The sequence below is a fragment of the Camelina sativa genome, chromosome 9 (assembly GCF_030686135.1).
Source record: "Camelina sativa cultivar CO46 ecotype springtype chromosome 9, ASM3068613v1".
In the NCBI taxonomy this organism is placed as follows: Eukaryota; Viridiplantae; Streptophyta; class Magnoliopsida; order Brassicales; family Brassicaceae; genus Camelina; species Camelina sativa.
The window spans coordinates 20786445-20810168 of record NC_141888.1 but is presented as its reverse complement, the minus strand read 5'-3'; the positions used below and the strand labels follow the sequence as shown (position 1 = coordinate 20810168).

The following is a 23724-nucleotide window of genomic DNA, read 5'->3' as shown; positions in this document are numbered from 1 at the left end:
ATATGAGACGATCTATGTTTATATAGAAGTGAGTATTTACAAAATTTAGAATTAATAATTAACCGTATATTTTCTTTAATCCCATTTCTTTTCTGTAGAATTAATAATCTCTTTATAATTATTAAAAAAATTATTTTTGTAATTTTTTGATAATTATCTTTTTACATTACTAATATTGTTTAAAAAATATTTTGTTTTTGTTGTTGTAATTTCAAATCTCTCCTATTAAATATTAACTTTTACACCTATCAAAATCTCATATTGATATAATCTTGACACATGTCAAAATCTTATTAATGGCTATTTTTCAAAATTCAACTTTATACGATAAGATATGCTTTTTATGATAAGTTTTGAATTTTTACATTCAAAAAAAATATATATTTAATAATTTTAGATTTGATACATGTCAAATCTTAACGATACAATTCATAAGTGTCGTGATCTCTTTAACAAGTAACTTTGAAAACCAAACAGCTAGAAACAGCCGTCAGGAAAACAGAGAGAGAAGAATTAGGGTTGAGCTCGATGATGGGGGAGCAAGAAGATCCAGAGAAAACAGGAAAAAAGATTACGGCAATAAAAGACTTTTCATCATCTTCGAAAGGAACCTCAATTCCTATGGATCTAATCTCGGAGGTACTCGTACGGCTTCCTGCAAAATCAGTTGGCAAGTCGCGCTGCGTGTCGAAGCTGTGTTCATCAGCCACCACCCTTCCATGTTTCATAAAGTCGTTCGCAGCTCGATCGAAAAGTCCCTGTCTTGTCATCTTGTCAAGAGAAAACGACAAGCTGTTGGTTCTGTCCTTGTTAGAAAACAAGAGTTCGAAGGAGAAGAACCCTCTAGTAGTGGCAGACAGTTATTCGATGACATATCCTCAATTTGGTGTCTTTAAAAGCGGCGAGTCGGTCAATGGCCTGATCTGTCTTAATATATCAGGACAATCCCAAATCTGGAACCCAACCACGAGGCGTTTCTCGAGTTTACCCATACCCAACTGTCGCTGGCTATTCTCGTTTAACTTTCTAGGATATGATCCGATAGATGGTACATACAAAGTGTTGTCTGTCCCTGCTTGTCATTTTCCTAAGTGCAACAATCATCAGCCTCGGGCTCTTACACTGGGAGGAGGAGCTCAAGAATCATGGAGAGTCATCCAAGGTACCCCTGAGCATTTCCCTTGTGGCTCTGGACGATGCATTGACGGGGTTGTCTACTATGTAGCCTCTCCTATAAATGATCGTCTTTCTCAGTTTTTGGTGAGCTTCCATGTCCGGTCAGAAAAGTTAAGTGTAATAAAAGTACCATGGTCGTCCTATTCTTATTGTTTCCTCATAGTTTATGAGGGGAAGTTAGTTAGTGTTTCTTCAAAATCTGATGATATTACCATGTGGATTCTGGAAGATGCCGAAAAAGAGGAGTGGTCTTGTAAACATCTTTGTTTACCTTTCACTCGTAATGATCCGATTTCAAAACCCCGATTACACTTGAGAGGTGTCAATGATGCCGGCGAGTTTATTTACGTACCATCAGCTTTGGAGAATCCGTTTCGGATTTTATATTTTGATCCCAAGGCTAACAGCTTCAGAACGGTTGTGGTTGAAGGAGTTGCGGATGACCAATTTAGACGCCGGAATGGACTCGGAGACGGACCTCTCAGCACCATATCTACTTATGCAAATCACATGGAGAATTTTTTGTCTTTTTAAAATTGCAGACGTTTTTTTTGTTGTTTTTGTTTTTGGTTTTGTTGATTTTTTTTCCCCTCAAAATAATGGTACTTGATTATGCAATTTCTTTATTTGCCAGCAAGTCCACCAGCTTTCGTACAGCTGTTCTGGTTCATCCACTCATTCGAATACTGTATAAAAGAAACCGTATAGGATTTTCTTTGATAGATTAGCAGTAAACAAGGAAAGATTTAGGTCTGCTACCTTGTCCTAGTAGATCACCTGCTTCAAACGTCTATAATGGATTTGCTACTGGTTTGTTCAATTATAGCAAAGTAATGGATTTTTTCTTTGGGTCTTGTCTTTTAAAGAAGTTTTGGAATCTTCGTTGCCAAAAATTAATTATCAAAGATATAATAATTTATAACTGCTTCATTCTTTCAAATTTTCAAATTACTATTGAGAGTCCAAAAATTTATCTCAAATTCAAAATTCAATAATATTAAGACAAAAATATAACTAGTACTTACTTAGGTTTTCAAGCCACGTATTATGCATCGATAAAAATTGGTTCTTAATCAAATTAGTGACTAAATAAAATCTTTCACTCTCTTATATGCTAAAACTACAAACTTAAAACTCCAAACATTTTAAAATTGCTACCAAAACTTTAATATATTTTTAGTACATCATCTCACAATACAAAACCAAAGTATTTACAGAATAACAGTATTATGTTTCCTTATATATTTTTTTTGTACTTAAAATTGGCAAATAGTGGTATTTTTTTGTTCGAGCAAGATAAAGAACTCATGTTTTGCTCAGCTTTTCGAACATCAAGAAAACATTATATAGCTTTTTAACCACAACCATTGACATGCCATTTTTACATTACAACATTAGCATGTTTGTTATAGTTAACATATAATCGTACTTCTAAGAGAGAATATTATATTTTATTGTTTGAATATCTATTATTCTTGGAAACTTAATATATATATGTTATTTATTGGTCAATTATTCAGTGGGAAAATTTTAAGTATATTAATGACCGGTTCCATCTGTATCATTATAGACATACAGTATAGTCCTGGTTCAGATGGTTTTGGAGACATCTGAATGCTTTGGTGGCTCAATTATGGCGGGGAAAAATAAAAATAAAAATGCGTCTGCCGGGAGTCGAACCCGGGTCTATTGCTTGGAAGGCAATTATCCTAACCGTTGGACTACAGACGCTTTTGTCTAGATTTTCATAATAGCATTTACCAAGCGTAAACGATTCTAAATGATATTAGATTTGAAGCAGCCTAGATAGGTAGAGTCTATGCACAAAGCTGATGCTTCTCTGATTTAAAGCAGAGAGAACTGAGAAGTGAAGTAAGTAACATGGCTCGTCTAACTCCACCCATTAAATCTCAGATTTCATAACTTTGTTACTCAATGATTCTCTCAAAGGCAATAATATTGACATACCTTGCCTTCAAAATATCTACGACAAACGTTAAAAAGTATATTACAACCCAAATTTAAACTGTTGCTAAACTATCACATGAGTACTATATTAACCTACATTACACATGTTAAACAAATGAAAGCAAAATCCAAAGTACCAAATAGACATGATTCTCTAGCGCTTCTGTTATTTGAGCTGCAGCAGCAATCTTCTTCTAAAACATTGGTTTCCAAGCGTTTTGGGTTGTGACAAGAGTGAATGCTTTGTCCCAATCTTGGCTGACAGATTCTTGAATCTTGTAGTCCCCAATGGAAGGCCACCAAGCTTTATCTGAACCATCAGTCCCCGTCCAAGTGACCTTCTCCGGCACATTCATAAAATCAAAGTTCACAGGCTTTGGAGGTGGCTCATTAGCTTTTTTGTTGGACTTGGTCTGCCGCCTACTACTGCTTCCTCGACCTTCAGAATGCTACAAAAAAATGTGCAAAGACAAACAGTTCAAGTAAAGGAAGAAGCAAACAAGGGGGTTAAACTTTAAACTAACAAAGAGAGAAACGTTTTCTGACTAACTTTAGGATGCAAGTCTCCGTTGTTATCCGCTTTCTTGACGGCCTTTTTAGGAGTCCCGTGTTCCAAGTAGTACAAAACCTCGTTCTTGGACCGGAACTTACGACCCGTAATAGGTTCGTAGTAGAACTATATTACAAAAACCACACATTCAAACATTACACAATGGCCATCCTTCACACACACGCAGAGCAAATCTTCATCAAACTAGCATTCTGAATAGGTAAAGAACCCACTAAATCTATGTATCTATAATCTTCATTACACACTGAAGAGTCTCTAAAATACCCAAAATAATTAATATTCCCAATTTCAGATCAAGAAAGAACATATCAATCCATTTGTACAGATAATTCTCAATAAACTTTTTACAAGATTCCATTCCTAAAGAACTAAGCAAATCTCGATGAACACAGAGCTCAAAAATTGAAAGAGCCTGAGGATTTTTTTATTACCTTATCGACAACACCAGCTTTAGTGCCGGAGGTTCGAACCCTAACTTCGGTTCTCCAATCAGGAGGAAGCCAATTATTATCATCCCCAGGGGTCGCACGCTTCCGTGACTTCGACGAATCCACAGGATTAGCAGTGTTCTCCGGCGGTGGCTGAGCCTGATCTGTGCCGTTCGACATTTCTCGGAAAGCAAAACGGTTTCAATCCAAATCCGGATGAGAGAATCTGGTCTCGAGAGAGAGAGAGATTTGAAGATTTTTTTTTTACTGAATCAGAGTTTCTGAAAAAAAAAAAAGACAAAAAGTACAACAGCTTTGTGAGTTAGAAGATCTGAAGATGTAATTGAAGGCAGGAGAGGTTATAATAATACTTCGTAAAAACGTAAATGTCGTGTTTTGGTTTCTGTTTCAAAGTTTGTGGCTTTGAGCTCCGAGGAATGGCTTAATCAGCCACGTCGCCGTTTCTCTTGTTGTTTTTTGGGTTTTTGGGCCTAATTTTTTACATGTGTCCACTTCAGTTAAAAGTTCATTTGGCAATTTTATATCTTCTTGTTGTTAGAAATATGCAAACGAAATGTGTGTAACCGGAAAATCTATATATAATAGCAAACTCACTTTTGGGGATCAACTTTAATCTAACGGATGAAATTGTTTCTATTATCTCATCTAATGGTTTAAAATTATTAATGATCCCAATAGTTGCAAATTTTTTTTTCCAATAATCGTGTTTCTTCATCGTACCCCCATCTTTTAAAAATCGCACCTATTAAACCCTTTGTTAATGATCTCAAAAGTTGCAATATTTCAGTCCAACAATTGTGTTTCTTCGTTGCACCTCCAGCTTTCCATGTTGGCACCCGTTAATTTTCACACCTTTTTGTTTTACACCTGTTTATTTATATAAAGTTGCAATGTTTTGATCCAACAATTGTGTTTCTTCGTCGTACCCCTAGCTTTCAATGATTGCACTTGTTAGTTTTCACACATTTTTGTTTCACACTTCTTTGTTTTCACACTCTTTGTTTTTATATATATACATATTTTTATGGACTTTGAAAAGAGTTTTTGTTCTTTCAGTATTATTAATGATCTCACCCTTTGTTAATGCTCTCAAAGTTGCAAAGTTTTGGTCCAACAGTTGTGTTTCTTCGTTGCACCCCCAACTTTTCATGTTGGCACCTGTTAGTTTTCATATCTGTTTGTTTTTTTTTTTTTCAACCAAACATTAATTAAATTAAAATAAAACTCCTAGATTGGTTGCCCAAACCGGAGGAAAAGAGTTTACAAATGAAATTTCAGAAAATAAAGATCTTGAAGAACGAGCAAGACAATCTGCCCGTACGTTGAGCTCTCGAGGGATCCTGGTCAGAGAGAAGGAAGGGAAGCATGATCTGAACGCAAAAAACTCCTCCAACAGATTCGAAAAGGTTGGCCAATCGTCAGGGGTCCGCACCATCGCCACTAATTCTGCACAATCTGTCTCGAAGCTCTGGCAATCAACTCCAGACGCCAATAGGGATTCCATAGCCCAAATCAAGGCTTGTAACTCTGCATGTAAGGATGTGAGACCGCGCATATCTGTTTGTTTTACACCTCTTTGTTTATATAAAGTTGCAATGTTTTGATCCAACAATTGTGTTTATTCGTTGTACCTCTAGCTTTCAATGGTTACACTTGTTAGTTTTCGCACATTTTTGTTTCACACTTTTTTGTTTCACACTCTTTGTTTTTATATATATACTGATTTTTACGGACTTTAAAAAGAGTTTTTGTTCTTTGAGTATGATTAATGATCTCACCCTTTGTTAATGATCTCAAAAGTTGCAAAGTTTCGGTCCAATAATTGTGTTTCTTCGTTGCACCTACATCTTTCTATGTTGGCATCCGTTAGTTTTCACACCTTTTTATTTTACACCTCTTTAAGTTGTTTATATAAAGTTGCAATGTTTTGATCCAACAATTGTGTTTCTTCGTCGTACCCCTAGCTTTCAATGGTTGCACTTGTTAGTTTTTGCACATTTTTGTTTCACACCTTTGTTTCATACCTTTTTGTTTTTATATATATACAGATTTTTATGGATTTTGAAAAGAATTTTTATTATTTAAGTATTATTAATGATCTCACCCTTTGTTAGTGATCTCAAAAGTTTCAAAGACTCGATCCAACAATTGTGTTTCTTCGTCGCACCCCCAACTTTCCATGTAGGCACCGTTAGTTTTCACACCTTTTTATCTTACATCTCTTTGTTTATATAAAGTTGCAGTGTTTTGATTCAACAATTATGTTTCTTCGTCGTACCCCTTGATTTCAATGTTTGCACTTGTTAGTTTTTGCATCTTTTTGCCTCACACCTTTTTGTTTCACACGTCTTTATTTTCATATATTTGTATCTTTTCGTCGTACCCCCCATCTTCAAAAATTGCACCTATTAATTGTTTTCACATTTTTTTCACCCCTCTATGTTTTACACCATTATATTTTACAAAGACCCCTCTATGTTTTACACCATTATATTTTACACCTCTTTGTTTATTATGTATAAACTTTTATGGAATACAAAAATAAGTTTCGAATTTATTGTTTTCTGAGTATTTTTTAAACTTACAAGTTAATAAATAAAATCATAGATTTATATGTTTATATTTTATATCAAACTCGCTTTTAGGGATCAATTTAAGTATGACGGATGATATTGTTTTTATTATCTCATCTAACTGTTTAGATTTGTTAATGATCTTAAAAGTTGCAGTATTTTAATACAACAATTGTGTTTCTTCGTCGTACTCCCAACTTTCAATGTTCACATTTGTTAGTTTTTGCACATTTTTGTTTCACACCTCTTTAAAATATAAGATTAACCAATCACAAACAAGACTGCATAATATAAAGTATTAAATTAATCTAAAAGTTACATAGAAACTTGAAAACATCCTATACTATGAAACAAAAAAATTTCTCTAAACATCCTATATTATGAAACGGAGGGAGTATATATTTATGGACCTTGAAAAGTGTTTTTGTTATTTGACTATTGTTTAATACCTCCAAATTTAAAAATTCTGAGTATTATTTTCTTTCAATTTATTAATCAACATTAATTCACTCATCTTTGTTAAAAATTTTGAATTGTTTTATTTATTGATTCATTCATCTAACTTTTGTTTGGTGTCGTTTTCCATCTAACTGTATTGATCATCTCTTTCAAGTATTAATTTAAGTAATTAATTGTGATTTCTAATTTTTCATAGATTTATCTTTTTAGTTAATTTGGTTGGTTACAGTTGCAACTATGAGCTCTTTCTTCCTGAGTCTCTTATTATTTTTTATAAATTTTAATAGAATAATGATTTAAATTTATTCTATGTGAATATCTTTCAAAATTGATTATCTGAGTATAATTCAGTAAACCTAGATTTATATATCTTTAAGATTATTCTCTTATTGTCACTGAATCGATTTTTTATTTTTATATATATATAACAAATTTTTTATTTAACTAATTTGGTTAATTCATCTTAGTCATGATTTATGACTTTTATATTATACAGTTAAAAAATTACCAAAAAAATTTCACTCGAAATGTGAAATTAACAATGTTAATCATTTCAAATTTTCACTTTCCTGTGCGGTAACACACAGACCGACATCCTAGTTATATCAAAAGCAAATTGCAATTTTTGTAACCGAAACAAATTACATATATTATTAATATTTTCAAAATTATATTATTACTTAAACTAACTCAAAAACTATAAATTGCATCGACTAGATCTCAACCAAAAATAAAATAGAAAGAAAGAATTTGCATCAACTAGAATCAAAACCAAACTAATCTACAAATGTTTTTTTTAAAATCTTTTTTTAAGAACAAAAAAAACTGAAATCTTATTCGAATAACTTAGATTACAAGATAAGAAATATTCTTAAAACCAACTACGAAATATTAATTATTAAAGACACTTGCCTTTTTGGGATCATAAGTGTCTCTAGAGACACATATTTTTCCAATTCATCGACAATTTTTTTTTAATTATTATTAGTTTTATATTTTAAGACACCCATAAAAATGATCAATAAAGGTGTTTTTAAACTTTGCAAATATAAAAAGTAATGAAACGAGAAAAAATATAGAAGTCTTAGGAAATAATATTAGTCTAAAAACCAACTACAATTTTTTAGTTTCTTTCGTTACTTAGTGATTTTGAACATCAAAAGATTTGGTGAGCTAAATTCAAAAGTATTTGATGTGGATAAGGCAATACTTTCATATTAGGCAAGCTCTGAGATATTGTAAAAGAAATTGCAAAACCTCGACAAAATATTGTTTTTCAGAGCATATAAACTTTTGACTCCTACACAATGTCGTAAACCACAATCATTGTCAAAAAAAAAAAAAATCAAAAATTGGTTTTAAAGTTTTTTTAGTTAAAAAGCTGAACAAATGAAATTGAAGAGCAAACAACTATTATTAAGTTTTTGGGATTGATCATCAATTTAAAGCAGACACAACGTTAAATAAGTTGAATATGTTTAAAAAACTTTTGACTAAACCTCATTAGTACACATGTTGTACAATTAGGAATTAAATTCATTATGTTGTTAAACTTGTATATCCTTTATTGAATCTTATTAATACAAATATTTTTGACCAAAATTAAAATTAAATTAATTCAAATTTATATATAATAATTCTAGTAAATTCAAACGCCTAATCTATGAATTGGGGTTTTAATAATCTACTCATCGAGTAAATTAGAGTAACAAATCTCTATTTTTTTTTTTTTGCTACAAAAGACAAAATCATATGAGAGTAGCAAGTCATGGTAAAAACCAAACATAACAGAAAGAAAGATGATGAGGTATTTCTCTCCAAATGCATCAGAATATGAAGTTCGGTTTTGCATCCATTGCCCAAGAGATTGTTGAATACATAGAACAAGATATATTTTATTTGAGTTTATATATAAGGGAATAATAAGAACCATCTGACAGTTTTATTCTAAGAAGGTTTTACCTATTTCAAATGGTATTTCATAACATTTGCACCAAGTAACGGTGAACCTAGAATCCATGTAACTCATCTTATAGGTGATAAGCTCAATCTTTTTCCGCGAGAAAATTTTGATTTGTACACCGTGTGATTTTGAACCGTTAAGAATGAATCATTAAGCATGTATGTTAATCAATAAATAATGAATAACGAAGTTAAAAAAAATAACATAATTATTAACATAATTTTAGTTGGATATAAATTGTATTAATCGTTGTAATGTAATATTTTATTCAAAATAAGAAGAAAAAAAGTTAAAAGAATGATGAACTTAAAAAAATAAATTTTTGAATACTTGATGAGAATATGTATAAGTTTTGTTCTACATATTTTATCTTTAAGATTTTAATGCATGCATTAAGATAAAATGTGTAAAAATTAAAATATAGTTTATTATGATGGTATAAATATTTAAATAGTATTGAAATGGAATATGAAAGGTTTAAGTTCAATATAAAATAATTACAAAATAAAATCGAGGAAAATGTGTATGTGTTATTGCTGACATTTCAGTTATTCTCACAAAAATTTTGTAACTTTTAATCGCATAATAATATAGGCTTTATCTAGTTAGATATATAACACTTGTATAGGAAAATAAAATAAACTGCGTTGACCAAAAATAATTGAGTCGAATTTGATTTTTTTTTTTTTTGTTAAAGTCGAGTTTGAATTTACTTGGAGAAATGCAATTGACATTGGAATATCAACGTCGGTGCCAGAGTCCGATGTATTTACGGATGGATTCAGAGTCTGGACAACAGTTCTCAGTTTCTCTCATATTCCTAAGCTTTATATATATCTCCGTTTTAAAAATAGCTTTTTCTATGACAATTATCGAATGTAATTAAGTTAAAGTCACTTATTTAACTGATTAAAAAAACCATCAATTAATCAGCCACTCGCTCACGTAGCTCCACAATCAAACCGAAGCTCTCAAAAAATAACTCCTAGTAAGTTTTGCTAAACGTGGAAGTTGTAACTTTATAAAAAAACTCAATTCACGATCATCATGATGAGAGGTCAAGTTGTTCATCTACCTCTCTTCCTGATTCTCACGCTCATCCTTACCTTCTCGGCCGCATATCACATCGGCGTAAACTACGGCACGGTGTCGAACAACCTCCCACCGCCTCACCAAGTCGTCAACTTCATCAAAACAAAAACAAACATCAACCACGTAAAAATCTTCGACGCAAACCCCGGCATCCTCACCGCATTTTCAGGCATCACCGGGATCTCTCTCACTGTCACGATCCCAAACTCCGACATCGTTTCCCTCTCCAAGCTTCCCAACGCACGTTCATGGCTCTCCGACAACCTCCTCCCTTTCCTCCCAGCAACCTCAATACGTTACATCGCTGTCGGAAACGAAGTCATCGCCACATCCGACAGAACACTCATCGGTCATCTCCTTCCCGCCATGGAGGCACTTACGTTAGCATTACACCTGGCTAACGTCACTGGGATCTTAGTCTCGACGCCTCACTCGCTCGGTATCCTCTCAGGCTCCTCCGAACCACCTAGCTCCGGAAAGTTTCGTAGAGGCTACGAGAAAGCCATCTTCGCTCCAATCCTCGACTTCCATAACCGCACGAAGTCTCCCTTTATGGTTAACCCGTACCCATATTTCGGGTTCGGACCCGAAACATTAAACTACGCACTCTTTAACTCAAACGACATAGTCGTCGTTGACACAGTTACGAAGTTAAACTACACTAACATGTTCGACGCTCAGCTTGACGCTGTTTACTCTGCGATGAAACGGATCGGGTACGGAGACGTGGACATCGTTGTGGCTGAAACCGGTTGGCCTTCAGCTGGTGAACCGAACCAGACCGGCGTTGGTTTAGATTTTGCGGCTACATACAACCGGAACCTTATAAAGCATGTGAATTCCGGTAAGGGCACTCCATTGATGCCAAACCGTGTGTTCGAGACTTGCATTTTTGCTCTCTTCAACGAGAATCTCAAACCTTCGATTTCCGAGCAAAATTTTGGTTTGTTCAAACCGGACTTCACCCCGGTTTACGATGTAGGTATCATGAAAAACTGATATACACGTCATCTAGGTGCTTCAATACTAAGAATGTCAAAGTTTTTTTTTTTTTTTTTTTTTTTTTTTTTTTTTGGTAAAAAGAATGTCAAAGTTCAACTATTGTAATCTAAGATTCAAGATGTTTAACAATCTTTATGTATAAGAAACCAAAACAGTATAATGAAAATTCGGAAAATGATCACTACAATTTATATATAAAATGATATGGTTTTCTGTAGACTCCAATGAAAATACAAATAAATTTCAATATCAGAATTTGGATTTAGTCAAAATTTTCACAGTACAGGAGTTTAGTGTTCAAAGAAGAGTATCAGAGTAAAAACCTGAACAACTAACAACCGGTTTATTCTGGTTTCGGACTCATAAACCGTACCAAAAAACAAAACTGAAGGAAGCATAGTTTTTTTAAGTCTTGGGTAGGTGCGTTCTGATTGAGCTCAGCAAAACACATACTGTTAAATTGGGGTTTGATATGGGCTTACAATTCAAAACCAATTGGCAATGAGTGGAGAGACCCTAACCCTTTATATATTACTTAAGTCCCTTAACATCTATCCAATGTGGGATCTTTCTCCACACGCCCTCTCGAGATAATGACTCTTCTAGCCATTAATCTCGACAATCCATCACGCCCCGTCGAGATAATGTTCTTTTTTAGCTATCTCAATAGAATTGGGCTTTCTTTGGGCCATCAATTAATGGGTGTGATCGGACCACTATCCGGGCCGGATTAATTAATGGACCAGCGTGTGTAGGCTCTGATACCATGTTAAACTAGGGTTTGATATGGGCTTACAACTCAAAACCAATTAGCAATGAGTGGAGAAGCCCTAACCCTTTATATATACTCAAGTCCCTTCACATCTATCTGATGTGGGATCTTTCTCTACACATATTAACACGCATAGTGTGCTTAAGGAATTTCTCAGCGCACCGCGTAACACAAGTCTCCTCTTGTTTTTGTAGAGATTTGCGTGTAAAGCTATCAACACAGTCCACAAAACACCTCTCGACCAATGAACTGTACATCCTCAAGCTAAAAGTAATTGGAAAAAAAAATGCCACAACACAAAGCATAAGTTAAGGTCTAAACACAGAACAATGAACTCTCATTTCCAATAGACAATGCATACATTGTTATTCCTTTAACGTCCAGTTGCAACCTTCATTGGCTGCACTGGTTTAAAGGAGATCACGCTTCAATGTCAGACAACAACAAGCGACAGAGTCGAAGCAAATTGCAAATTAAGAATAATTCTTGATCTTGATAAGAGCAGACAACAATAACAATATCAACTAGAACAGAGCAGTTCGAGACTAAATAGATAATGTCACTAGATACAGTTGTGAAAACTTGGTCAATGATGCCTAAGAACCTGATAACTAAACAATGATCCAAAGATCTATCTAGTTCAAGAAAGTTCAATAAAGCCTAATTTGTATGGGCCTGATGGACTTTATTTTTTATATCTCTACTAAAGCCTAATTTTTATACCAGGTGGGCCCAGTATAGTAATTGTACTTGGTTAGGAAGAATCGCCTTGATCAATCTTTTGAAATACCAATTTTACTAATTCTTGATAGATGACATTTGATTGACAGATCCACCCAAACTATATATAATTGATCGTAAATATGATGTCGAAGTAGAAGCCAATATTTCATCATCAATGAGTTTTATCTGTCAAACAATCATTTGATCATTGCCGACGGACGTTGGATGACAAAATATAATATATCGACCACAAGATCAAACAATTCGTCTAACTATACAAATTAATACTACCAACAAAATCAATTACTCCACAAAAAATGTTTGTAGTGGGAGATCAAGATTTTAACAGACTGCACAGCTATAAATAAACTTCACATGCAAACGAAAAAAACTTTAGTGACATTATTATTTAAAAAACTATACCCCACGTGGGCACCACCCAAAATTATATAAATAAATTATTCAATCTAAATAATTTTGCTCACCAAAATCTAATCACTACAAGACTAGAAGTGTCCACAAAAGCATCTCTCTGACACAATGACATCTGTTTTGTCCTGCGCGTGAACTTTAACTCCCCTTAACAGCGCGCGTCACAAAATTCCCCAAAGATGTGTCTCTAATTTTTAATTTCGTCTCCACCAAAACTCTTCACACTCACCCTTCCCTTCTCTCTCTATCCATCATCCACTCACTTCTCTGTTCTTCTCCTTTACTCAATCTCATGACCTAACTCGAAAAAAAATAAATGGCGAACGTAATCTCAGTTTCCCATTTTACCCTTCCCGCATTAGCTTATTTACTTCTCCTCCTATCCTCCACCGCCGCCGCCATCAACGTCACTGCCGTTCTCTCTTCTTTCCCTAACCTATCTTCTTTCTCCAACCTCCTCGTCTCCTCCGGCATCGCAGCCGAACTCTCAGGTAGAAACTCGCTAACCCTCCTCGCCGTTCCCAATTCTCAATTCTCCTCCGCTTCCGTGGACCTCACGCGCCGTTTACCTCCTTCAACGCTCGCGGATCTCCTCCGCTTCCATGTCCTTCTCCAGTTCCTCTCAGATTCCGATCTACGACGCATCCCACCCTCAGGCTCCGCCGTCACTACTCTCTACGAAGCTTCCGGCCGTACATTCTTCGGATCCGGATCCGTTAACGTAACCCGTGACCCGGCTTCAGGATCAGTCACGATCGGATCTCCGAGCACCAAAAACGTCACCGTTTTAAAGCTTCTCGAAACGAAACCTCCAAACATAACCGTCCTCTCCGTCGACTCACTCATCGTCCCCACCGGAATCGATATCACCGCATCGGAGACTCTCACTCCACCGCCGACATCAACATCTCTCTCACCTCCACCGGCGGGAATCAACCTCACTCAGATACTAATCAACGGACACAACTTCAACGTCGCTCTCTCCCTCCTCGTCGCCTCCGGAGTCATAACGGAGTTCGAAAACGACGAACGCGGCGCCGGAATCACAGTCTTCGTCCCCACCGACTCGGCCTTCTCCGATCTCCCTTCCAACGTTAACCTCCAGTCTTTACCGGCGGAGCAAAAAGCCTTCGTGTTAAAGTTCCATGTGCTACATTCATACTACACTCTCGGTTCGCTCGAATCAATAACCAATCCGGTTCAACCGACATTAGCAACCGAAGAAATGGGAGCCGGTTCATACACGCTCAACATCTCCCGGGTTAACGGGTCAATCGTAACGATCAATTCGGGTGTTGTTTTAGCTGTCGTGACACAAACGGCATTTGATCAAAACCCGGTTTCTGTTTTCGGAGTATCCAAAGTTCTTTTGCCTAAAGAACTGTTTCCGAAATCGGGTCAACCCGTTGCCACGGCTCCTCCACATGAAATCTCTTTGTCGCCGGAGAGTTCTGATGAGCAACCGTCGCGATTAGTATCACCACCGCGTGAGATAGTTTCTTCCGGCGCGGTTAAAAGACCACTTGGTTCCTTAGCCTTGTGGTGGTGGTGTTGTTGTTGGTGTATAGCATTTTGTTATCTTTTGGTATGATTTTTTTTTTTTTAATCACATAAATGTTTTGCCTTCGATTAGGGCTTTTATTTATTTTTACTGGATTTTTTTTTCACGAGGGTTTATATATTTATTCTACGTCATAATGTTATTTTATTCGAGTCTGAGGAAAAAACAAATTCACTTTCCCATGTAAATTTGGATTTGATTGGGCAATTTTGGGTAAAAACCCATGTCTATAGAAAATCCTTTTATTTTTTATTTTCTCTTTTGTTGTCTTCACTCTTCAATCAAAATCTTTTTACCCAAGAGAGTTATTCTTTTTTTGTCAACCTAAAATATTTGGTATAATTCAGTTTTGCGAAAAGGTGTATTCTACTAGCAATACAATTAGATTTTTATTTTATCAAGTGGTGAAATTTTTTACAGAAGTGAATAAGAATAAGAATGGGGGAAAGTGAATTAGGTCAGCAGGAATAATATACAGTAAGTGCGTGACAGGTGCAGTTGTGTCTTGTGTGGGTCGTACCAAGTTGACACCGACGGTCCAGATCTGCTATCTCCTCAGGTCAAGTTCTCGCTAGATTTACGGGTTATCCAGAGCCGTTGGATCTTGAGATCCAGTTCACTTAGCCGCGCGTGTGGGGTGTACGGTCAGATCTAACTCTAAACCTTATTCACTTCACTGACTCTGTTGAAAATAAGAGAGCCACAATACTCTACGGTCGCTCACATTCTACTACCGTGTTTATTTATTTATTAATTCTTTTTTTATATACTTATCTTAAACAAAAAAAAGATCTTTTTAGTATTTTTATAGCCGACCAAAAACATCAGCATGATTTTAATACACATAATAAATTATAGTACTCGTTTTCAAGATGTTAATTTTTTTGGAACTTTTTAATTGTCTTACTAGTTATAAGAAAAAATGATTCACACTATCGGATCGGTTAGGGAAATTGATGTTAGAATTTATGGTCATTTGGTGCCTTGGTGGTACCATAGCGCTTGACTTTTCCGACGTAACAAATAAGTAAATGACCATTCAAATTTTCAAACATGAGGACCTTTTTGGATCACAGATTTGGACTTTTCTTTGATTAAATTAAAGTTTTGTTGTCCCTATATTCAGTGACCAATCTTGTATTATATATCTATGGTTTTTGAACTAACCCAACACTATGAAATAGTAGTTATCAAAACATCTCTCCTCTCTCTCTCTCTTTCTTAAGAGATGTCGATGATGAGCAAAAACAGAAGCAGCAGCATCGCCATGGGAACACCATCGTTCCTTGAGTTGAAGAAACAAGCTTCTTTCTTCTTCAAAGAGAAGATCAAAACTGCGCGTTTGGCTCTCACTGATGTCACTCCTCTTCAACTGTCAGTTTTGTGTTTTTTGTGCTTTATCTCTTTTCTTAAGGATTCTTGATTTATGTGTATGTAATTTATGATTTGAACAAATTTGGTTGAAGAATGACCGAGGAAGCTACGGATGGTGAGTCATGGGGGCCAAATACACAAACCTTAGGATCCATTTCTAAGGCTGCTTTCGAGTTTGAAAATTATTTGCGGATCGTCGATGTTTTGCACAAAAGGTTTCATTATTTTTAATTCAGTTCTTATATCTAGCCAAATTTGGATCAATTCGGTGATTAGTCCATAATTTTTTACTTAATAGTAGGACAAGCCTTGTGTTATTACTGAGATATGGATCTGTTTGTTACTTTGTTGTTTGGTGTATATTAGATTGGCAAGGTTTGATAAGAGAAACTGGAGAATAGCTTACAACTCACTGATAGTTATTGAACATTTGCTTACTCACGGACCAGAGAGTGTCTCGGATGAGTTTCAAGGCGATATAGATGTTATCTCGCAAATGCAAACTTTCCAACATATCGATGAGAAAGGGTACTTGATTTACTTATAAGGTTTTAAGGTGGATCATGTTTGGTTCGAACAGAACTTTGTTTGCATTGTCAATGTTCTTAAGACAATTGGTTTTGTTTGTGTGGCAGGTTCAATTGGGGATTATCTGTTAGAAAGAAAGCAGAGAAGGTTTTAAAGCTACTTGAGAAAGGGGAGTTGCTCAAGGAAGAGAGGAAGCGAGCTCGTGAGCTATCTCGAGAGATTAAAGGTTTCGGTAGCTTTGACCACAAGTCTTCATCTCGTTTTATGTCAGAGAATGAAGTCTTACAAGAATCTCCAGTCTATAGGAAATGCAATTCCAACTTTACCAAATACAACGAGGATGACCAAGAGAACAACTCAATGGTTTCTTCTAGTGAAACCAGTCTCTTTCCTCAGCCGCTGGTAACTGATCAAAACGAGGAGTCTAGGACAGGTATGAAAGAAAATATGAATCCTGAAGATGATGAGAACACAGAGGTAAACCCACTTTTGGGTTGTAATAAACGGGAGGGTCAAGATCTAGCGGAAGAAGACGAGAACCATCCATTTACGGATGGCGAAAATAAAGCATACAGTAGTAGTCTCATTGCTTGATGAGAACGCAGATTGATAAGTTTTAAAAGGAAATCGCGGTTGTGTAAAAGAGAGAAAACTCAAGAAGATAATGTGTGTATACCAATATGCATACATATATAATAATAACACTTCTGTTAATGACTGATCTGTTTTTTAATTGATTTGCTTCGAAAGAAAGATTTAAATGAACAATGAGGGACAAGAATAAAAGAACACAAATAGAAAAGTCGTAAGTAGTTAGTAGAGCATGTCTTTCTTTTGGAACTTGCGTGACGGGTTTCTGTCAAGTTGTGTGGATTCTGTACCTATTAAAGTTTCTTCATTTTTGAGTCGAAAGTGTAGACTTTTAGTTTGGATGCCATCATAAAGTTTTATATTTTCAATAGACTTTGGTGTTCTTGTTCTCGGTGGATGAAGTGGAGAACAATCTGGGGAGGTTGAAATTAGATTGTTGCAAGTTCGTAAACCTTGGGATTTGTTATATTGGGAGTTTGCTTTGTAGTTTTATCGTTAGAGTTTGAGATTGTTTATCATATCTGATCCATTCAAACTGATGGTTTTCATTAATCAGATTATTCAGCCACAACCGCCGCACCTTCTTTTGTCTTAGGGGAGGAGCTTGGTCATGGTCATGGTCATGGACCAAACAACAACCACTTATTCTCCTCTGGTTCATCTCATAACCATTGTTGTGAAACAATCTCTAATTGCCAAAATCTTTGTACGTTTCCTAGAGCTAATGATTTCTGATAATTGTTATGTGATACTTCGGTTTGCAGACTTCTTGGTATGTCTTGGATTTATTGGAAGGGCTGTGGGTACTAGCGGGGGCAAGATTAAATGGCAAAGAAGGAAGGTTAATCGGTTTCACTATGTGTATGAGCAGAGTAGCATTGTGTTTTATTAATCGGTTTCACTATGTGTATGAGCAGAGTAGCATTTGTGTTTTATTAATCGGTTTCACTATGTATATGTGCAGAGTAGCATTTGTAGAGAGATCAATACCTCACTTCCAGTGATCTCAGTCAAAAATAGTTACAATCTTTCGAGTTTGGTGATGAGTACAGCGATGACTCCAACAAACACAACAAGACCCATCACAATGACTTTCGAAAACAGTGATCCAAATGTGAGGTACTTTCTTTATATGCACTTCGCTGAGGCTGAGGTAATTCACCTTAATATGAAGTGTATGAATTGTCCTTGTTGGATCAAAGCTCAATGTTGTTTTGGTTGTTTGTTCATTCATAACTGATGAAGTTGAATGAGTTAGATTCAAAAAACTAGATTTTAAAAAATAAGAGACTCAAAATTATATCCTATCACATTGGAGAGGATGATTTTAATTATAATCTCAAGGGTTCTTATTTTATAAACAGTACAGAATATATTCATTGAAAATTACAACAGTACATAAGAGACTAAAAATTAAAACCCATCGATAATCTTGCTCTTATATAGCTCACTTGTTTTACTTGGTATTTTGGTCTAAAAGCACTTCCTGTGGTCCATATCCGTTCATACTCGGCTTCTGCAATTCACAATCACATCTGCAAATTTGGATCACACACATTTTGTAACAATTTATCACACAGTATTATTATACACAAAATTAGCACTAAGCTATAATATAATTAAGACAAGTATACTCACTCGTAGCTTTTGAACATTTTGCTCAGAGAAAACTGTTTCTCATGAGTTTCTAGGTGTGATAGAGATGTAATCTCAAAAAGCAAACTTTCCAACGGATCGATAAGAGTAGTTGTTTTAGGGTTGTAACTTTTAAGATTATATATGTTTGGTTTGAACAAAAATCTATAGACTCTTAAATCCCTAAAGTATATACACTTTAACAGTTACATAAATCTCAGCTAAAATGTGAGGTGGGAACATATATATGAAAAACTGAAACTTCTACGAAAGATAGAATGACAAGTTGAGAAATGAGAGACCACAGACGACAAAATATGCATGATTGAAACTTCCACCCAGGTCTACTTGAATTTTTCTGGAATAAAATGTAGGAGACAAAGAAATTTCGAATTACATTAAATGTCTACAAGTCAAGTATGAATGTTTCCGAAATCAAGTCGACGACACAAAGAAATAAAAGTCATAAGGGTTAATTCTCTCTTTAAATTGTCGGTGTATCTCCTTCAGCAGCCAAAATTGACAAATTCCCAACGTGTTCTCGTTTGCTCTGTTCTTTTGTTAGTTTTAAAACTGAGTTGATATTTTTCATGCTCTTTAGAAAAATCTTCTCCAGTTTTTAGATAAATCTCACATTCATCAATAAAGTCTTGTGCTTACTGTGATATCGGTGGATTGGATTCATTTCCATATAGTGAAGATGGTAGATGCGATTACGGGATTCGTTGTGGGAAAGATAGGCAACTATCTCATTGAAGAAGCATCGATGTTGATGGTAGTCAAAGATGATCTAGAAGACCTAAAGACAGAGTTGACGTGCATCCAAGGTTATCTCAAGGATGTTGAAGCGCGAGAACAAGAAGATGAGGTTTCGAAAGAGTGGACAAAACTGGTTTTAGATATCGCTTATGACGTCGAGGATGTTTTGGACACCCATCACATGAAACTCGAAGAAAGATCACAAAGGCGAGGATTCAAGAGATGGAACAACAAAATAGGCAGGAAGATGGATGCGTACAACATAGTTGAAGATATCAGAATCCTCAAGAGAAGAATCTTGGATGTTACTCGCAAGCGGGAGACTTATGGCATAGGAAACTTCAGTGAGCGTCGAGGAGGAGAGAGTAATTTAAGCTTAAGGGTACGGGAGCTTCGGCGTGCTCGGTCTGTTGATCAAGAAGAGCTTGTAGTTGGTTTGGAAGATGATGTTAAGATTCTATTGGAAAAGCTTCTCGATGAGAGAGAGTACAATAGATTTATTATCTCGATCTTCGGTATGGGAGGTCTCGGAAAGACTGCACTTGCTAGGAAGCTCTACAACTCCGAGGATGTGAAGAGAAGATTCGAATACCGCGCGTGGACTTATGTTTCTCAAGATTTTAAAACTGGAGATATACTTATGAGAATCATTAGATCTTTGGGGTTGGCTTCTGCGAAAGAGTTGGAGAAGATCAGGAAGTTTACAGAGGAGGAGTTAGAAGTTTACCTTCATAGTATTTTAGAAGGGAAAAAATATCTGGTGGTGGTAGATGATATATGGGAGCGAGAAGCGTGGGAGAGTTTAAAGAGAGCGTTACCTTGCAACCATGAAGGAAGTATAGTTATCATCACTACCCGTATTAGAGCTGTTGCTGAAGGCGTGGACGGGAGATTCTATGCTCATAAGTTAAGATTCTTGACGTTTGAAGAAAGCTGGAAGTTGTTTGAACAGAAATCATTCATGAATATGGAATGGGTTGATGAAGATCTGCAGAAAATCGGAAAAGAAATGGTTCAAAAATGCAGTGGATTACCACTTGCTATAGTCGTTCTTGCGGGGCTTTTGTCGAGGAAGAGTCCAAGCGAGTGGAATGATGTGTGTAAGAGTTTATGGAGACGCCTAAAGGATAACTCCATTCATGTTTCCACTTTATGTGATCTAAGCCTCAAGGAGATGCGACAAGAGTTGAAACTTTGCTTTCTTTACCTTAGTATCTTCCCTGAGGACTATGAGATTGAGGTAGAGAAGTTGATACAGTTACTTGTAGCAGAAGGGTTTATACAAGGGGATGAAGAGATGATGATGGAAGATGTGGCTCGGTACTACATCGAAGAGCTGATAGAAGCTTAGTGGAAGCAGTGAGAGTAGAAAGAGGAAAAGTGATGTCTTGTAGAATCCATGATCTTCTGAGAGACGTGGCTATCAAGAAATCTAAAGAGCTAAACTTTGTAAACGTTTATAACGATCATCATGTGGCACAACATACTTGTTGCAGAAGGGAAGTGGTTAACCATCAGATCATCAACAAATACTTCTCTGAGAAACGTATGAACAAAAGGATGCGATCCTTCCTCTTCTTTGGAGAATCGAGGGTTACTGTTAAAACTACTAACTTGAACATGAAGCTACTTCGAGTGCTTAATCTTGGAGGGGTTCATTTTATTCAAAAAGGAGTTATTACAGCATTGAGTTTCCCAGATGTGGTCGGGGATTTAATCTACTTGAGGTACTTTGGGATTGTGATAAGAAAAGAACTCTTCCTTTATTATCTGAATGATTCTGTTACAGGGATAACGGAAACGATCTCAAGACCCAGCTTGACATAATCGCATTCCCCAAGTCACATAAGACTTTTCAATAACAAACAACATACCCGACTCACTCTGTTTTTACAAGTTTATATACAATTGACTTCTTTGACTCGCACGTGTTCTCTTCTCAGCTCACACGTGCTCCTTCTTCTCCGTTCTTCCTCCTTATGTAGACTTGATGAGGCTTATCAATACCCCCCCTTCGAAATGCAGCTTGTCCTCAAGCGCTAATGATGGATATTTCTGTTGTAACTCCTTTATCACCTCCCAAGTATCATCATGATCCGGTAAACCTCTCCAATGTACCAATCCTTCTAACACTCCATTGGCATTGTAGCGAGTGTCCAATACAGATTCCGGTTCAATGACCAACTCATCACTCTCGTTCAGCAACTCTGGTAAAGGAATGACCAGCTGATGCTCACCTAACACTCGTTTTATTTGTGAGACATGAAACACTGGGTGGATCTTCGAGCCTTGTGGTAATTGTAACCGATAAGCTGCTCTACCGACCCTCTCCATTACTTCAAAAGGACCATAATACTTAGCTGCCAGTTTCTGACAAGCTCGTTTGGCCACCGACTGCTGTCTATACGGTCTTAACTTCAGAAACACCCAATCCCCAACGCTATACTCAATATCTCTTCTATGCTTGTCTGCATTATTTTTCATCAGTTGTTGCGCATGGGTCAAATGCTCCTTTATTTGATCAAGCATTAGGTCTCGTTCTTTCATCATGGTTTCCAACTCCGAGACTTTGGTTGTTTGCCCTTCAAAACGTAAAATAGTCGGAGGTTCACGACCGTATAAGACCTTAAAAGGAGTTGCCTTCAAAGACGTGTGAAAGGTCGAATTGTACCACAGCTCTGCCCATGCTAAGTATTGGTGCCATGTCTTGGGATGAGTCGATGCGAAGCACCTTAGGAAGGTCTCGAGACATCTGTTCAAAACCTCTGTTTGCCCATCCGTTTGAGGGTGAAAAGCAGTACTGTACTTCAGTTTTGTTCCTGACAGTTTAAAAGCCTCCTTCCAGAAAGCACTCAAAAAAGTGTTCCCACGGTCCGAAACAATCGAAGCTGGATATCCATGAAGTCTCACTACTTCAGAAACAAATAGCCTAGCCACATCTGATGCCGAGTAAGGATGCTTCAGACTCAAGAAATGACCGTACTTGCTTAACCTGTCAACAACCACCAAGATCACATTTTTTCCTTGAGATTTAGGGAGCCCCTCAACAAAATCCATTGAAATATCCTCCCAAACTTGATGTGGTAAAGGTAAAGGTTGGAGAAGGCCAGCTGGTGCTAATGTTGAGTATTTGTGTCGTTGACAAGTATCACACTCTGACACATATCTCTGCACATCCCCTTGTAGTCCTTCCCAGTGAAATGATTGTTGTATTCTTTTAACCGTCTTCAATACCCCCGAGTGTCCTCCTAACAACCCATTATGATATTCATTCAAAATCAACGGTATAAAGTTGGAGGTTTTTGGTAGTACCAGACGATTCTTGTACCATAATCTCTCATTTCGGACTGCAAACTTCGAGTTAGAGGGCTGTTTGGTTAGATGACTCTTTACTTCTTTCTGTAACTCGACATCATTGTCCACTTCCTCATAAATGTCTTGTAGCTGCAGCACTGAAGGTACCGTTAAGGCCATAAGTGAATGCGACAGCATAACTCCTTCAGGTTGTGTCATCCTTGATAGCCCATCTGCTGCTGTATTCTCAACTCCTGGTTTGTAAACAATTTCAAAGTCATAGTTCAACAATTTTACTAGCCATTTCTGATAATCCATGGTCACCTCCCTTTGGTCCAGCAAAAATTTCAAACTCTGATCTATATGTACTATGAAATGCCTCCCAAATAAGTAGTGTTTCCACTTTTGTATAGACAACACGATGGCCATCAATTCTCTCTCGTAAACTGGTTTGAGGCGCTCTTTAGTACTTAAACCGTGACTGCAATAAGCGATTGGTCTCTTCTTTTGCATCAGTACAACACCCAGTCCAAATCCCGAAGCATCAGCTTCTACCGTAAAAACTTCTTCAACATCTGGTAAAGCAAGGACTGGAGCAGTTGACATTGCTCTCTTAAGATTGTCAAAAGCTAGTTGAGCTTCGGTTGACCAATCGAAACTATCTTTCTTCAATAGGTCAGTCAGAGGTCTTGCCAATACACCATAACCTTTTATAAATCTTCGATAATAGCCTGTCAACCCAAGGAATCCTCTCAGTTCTTTCACTGACTTTGGAGTAATCCATTCCACCATAGCTCTTGTC

At 36.3% G+C, this 23724-nt stretch overlaps 4 protein-coding genes, 1 non-coding gene and 2 pseudogenes across 9 annotated transcripts; 5 read left to right on the top strand and 2 right to left on the bottom strand.

Annotated features, from left to right (window-relative positions):
- The first annotated feature begins 452 nt into the window (after nt 1-452).
- On the top strand, nt 453-1800 carry LOC104715334 (putative F-box protein At1g50870). The gene has a single exon (XM_010432748.3). It carries the CDS (start codon nt 529-531, stop codon nt 1708-1710), a length of 1182 nt encoding a protein of 393 aa, XP_010431050.2. The 5' UTR covers nt 453-528; the 3' UTR covers nt 1711-1800.
- A 1035-nt stretch (nt 1801-2835) lies between these two features.
- On the bottom strand, nt 2836-2907 carry TRNAG-UCC (transfer RNA glycine (anticodon UCC)). The gene has a single exon. It is a non-coding gene; the product is annotated as a tRNA-Gly (tRNA).
- A 208-nt stretch (nt 2908-3115) lies between these two features.
- LOC104711110 (methyl-CpG-binding domain-containing protein 5-like) lies at nt 3116-4654 on the bottom strand. The gene is made up of 4 exons (XM_087467734.1): nt 4515-4654; nt 4147-4424; nt 3695-3820; nt 3116-3593 (listed from the first exon to the last, which is right to left on the bottom strand). Exons 2-4 carry the CDS (start codon nt 4321-4323, stop codon nt 3339-3341), a joined length of 558 nt encoding a protein of 185 aa, XP_087323860.1. The 5' UTR covers nt 4324-4424; nt 4515-4654; the 3' UTR covers nt 3116-3338.
- A 5552-nt stretch (nt 4655-10206) lies between these two features.
- LOC104715333 (glucan endo-1,3-beta-glucosidase-like) lies at nt 10207-11250 on the top strand. Its single transcript, XM_019230306.2, has one exon. The coding sequence runs from the start codon at nt 10207-10209 to the stop codon at nt 11248-11250; it is 1044 nt and encodes a 347-aa protein (XP_019085851.1).
- Nucleotides 11251-12980: 1730 nt separating this feature from the next.
- Nucleotides 12981-15612, top strand: LOC104711109 (fasciclin-like arabinogalactan protein 4). Of its 3 annotated transcripts, none has more exons than XM_010427789.3 (2): nt 13028-14765; nt 15234-15612. In XM_010427789.3, exons 1-2 carry the CDS (start codon nt 13497-13499, stop codon nt 15267-15269), a joined length of 1305 nt encoding a protein of 434 aa, XP_010426091.1. In that variant the 5' UTR covers nt 13028-13496; the 3' UTR covers nt 15270-15612. The 3 variants fall into 3 exon arrangements, with proteins under 3 accessions (XP_010426092.1, XP_010426091.1, XP_087320951.1); XM_087464825.1 differs by lacking the exon at nt 15234-15612 and adding an exon at nt 15162-15189; XM_010427790.3 differs by lacking the exon at nt 15234-15612 and having other exon boundaries at nt 12981-15041.
- A 143-nt stretch (nt 15613-15755) lies between these two features.
- LOC104711108 (ENTH domain-containing protein C794.11c-like) lies at nt 15756-17362 on the top strand (annotated as a pseudogene). Its single transcript, XR_015566007.1, has 4 exons — nt 15756-16115; nt 16208-16330; nt 16482-16643; nt 16751-17362. The product of XR_015566007.1 is annotated as an ENTH domain-containing protein C794.11c-like (transcript).
- A 2103-nt stretch (nt 17363-19465) lies between these two features.
- Nucleotides 19466-23235, top strand: LOC104711107 (disease resistance protein RPP13-like; annotated as a pseudogene). Its single transcript, XR_015566006.1, has one exon. The product of XR_015566006.1 is annotated as a disease resistance protein RPP13-like (transcript).
- The last annotated feature ends 489 nt before the right edge of the window (nt 23236-23724 follow it).

Excerpts from the sequence above, each read along its gene's own strand:
- LOC104715333 (XM_019230306.2), top strand. The coding sequence starts at position 10,207 with ATGATGAGAGGTCAAGTTGTTCATCTACCTCTCTTCCTGATTCTCACG.
- LOC104711110 (XM_087467734.1), bottom strand. The coding sequence starts at position 4,323 with ATGTCGAACGGCACAGATCAGGCTCAGCCACCGCCGGAGAACACTGCT. Across the intron at positions 3,821-4,146 it reads AAGCTGGTGTTGTCGATAAG|TTCTACTACGAACCTATTAC; the intron begins GTAATAAAAAAA and ends TTTGTAATATAG. Across the intron at positions 3,594-3,694 it reads ACGGAGACTTGCATCCTAAA|CATTCTGAAGGTCGAGGAAG; the intron begins GTTAGTCAGAAA and ends ATTTTTTTGTAG.
- LOC104715334 (XM_010432748.3), top strand. The coding sequence starts at position 529 with ATGATGGGGGAGCAAGAAGATCCAGAGAAAACAGGAAAAAAGATTACG.
- LOC104711109 (XM_010427789.3), top strand. The coding sequence starts at position 13,497 with ATGGCGAACGTAATCTCAGTTTCCCATTTTACCCTTCCCGCATTAGCT. Across the intron at positions 14,766-15,233 it reads TAGCATTTTGTTATCTTTTG|GTGCAGTTGTGTCTTGTGTG; the intron begins GTATGATTTTTT and ends AGTGCGTGACAG.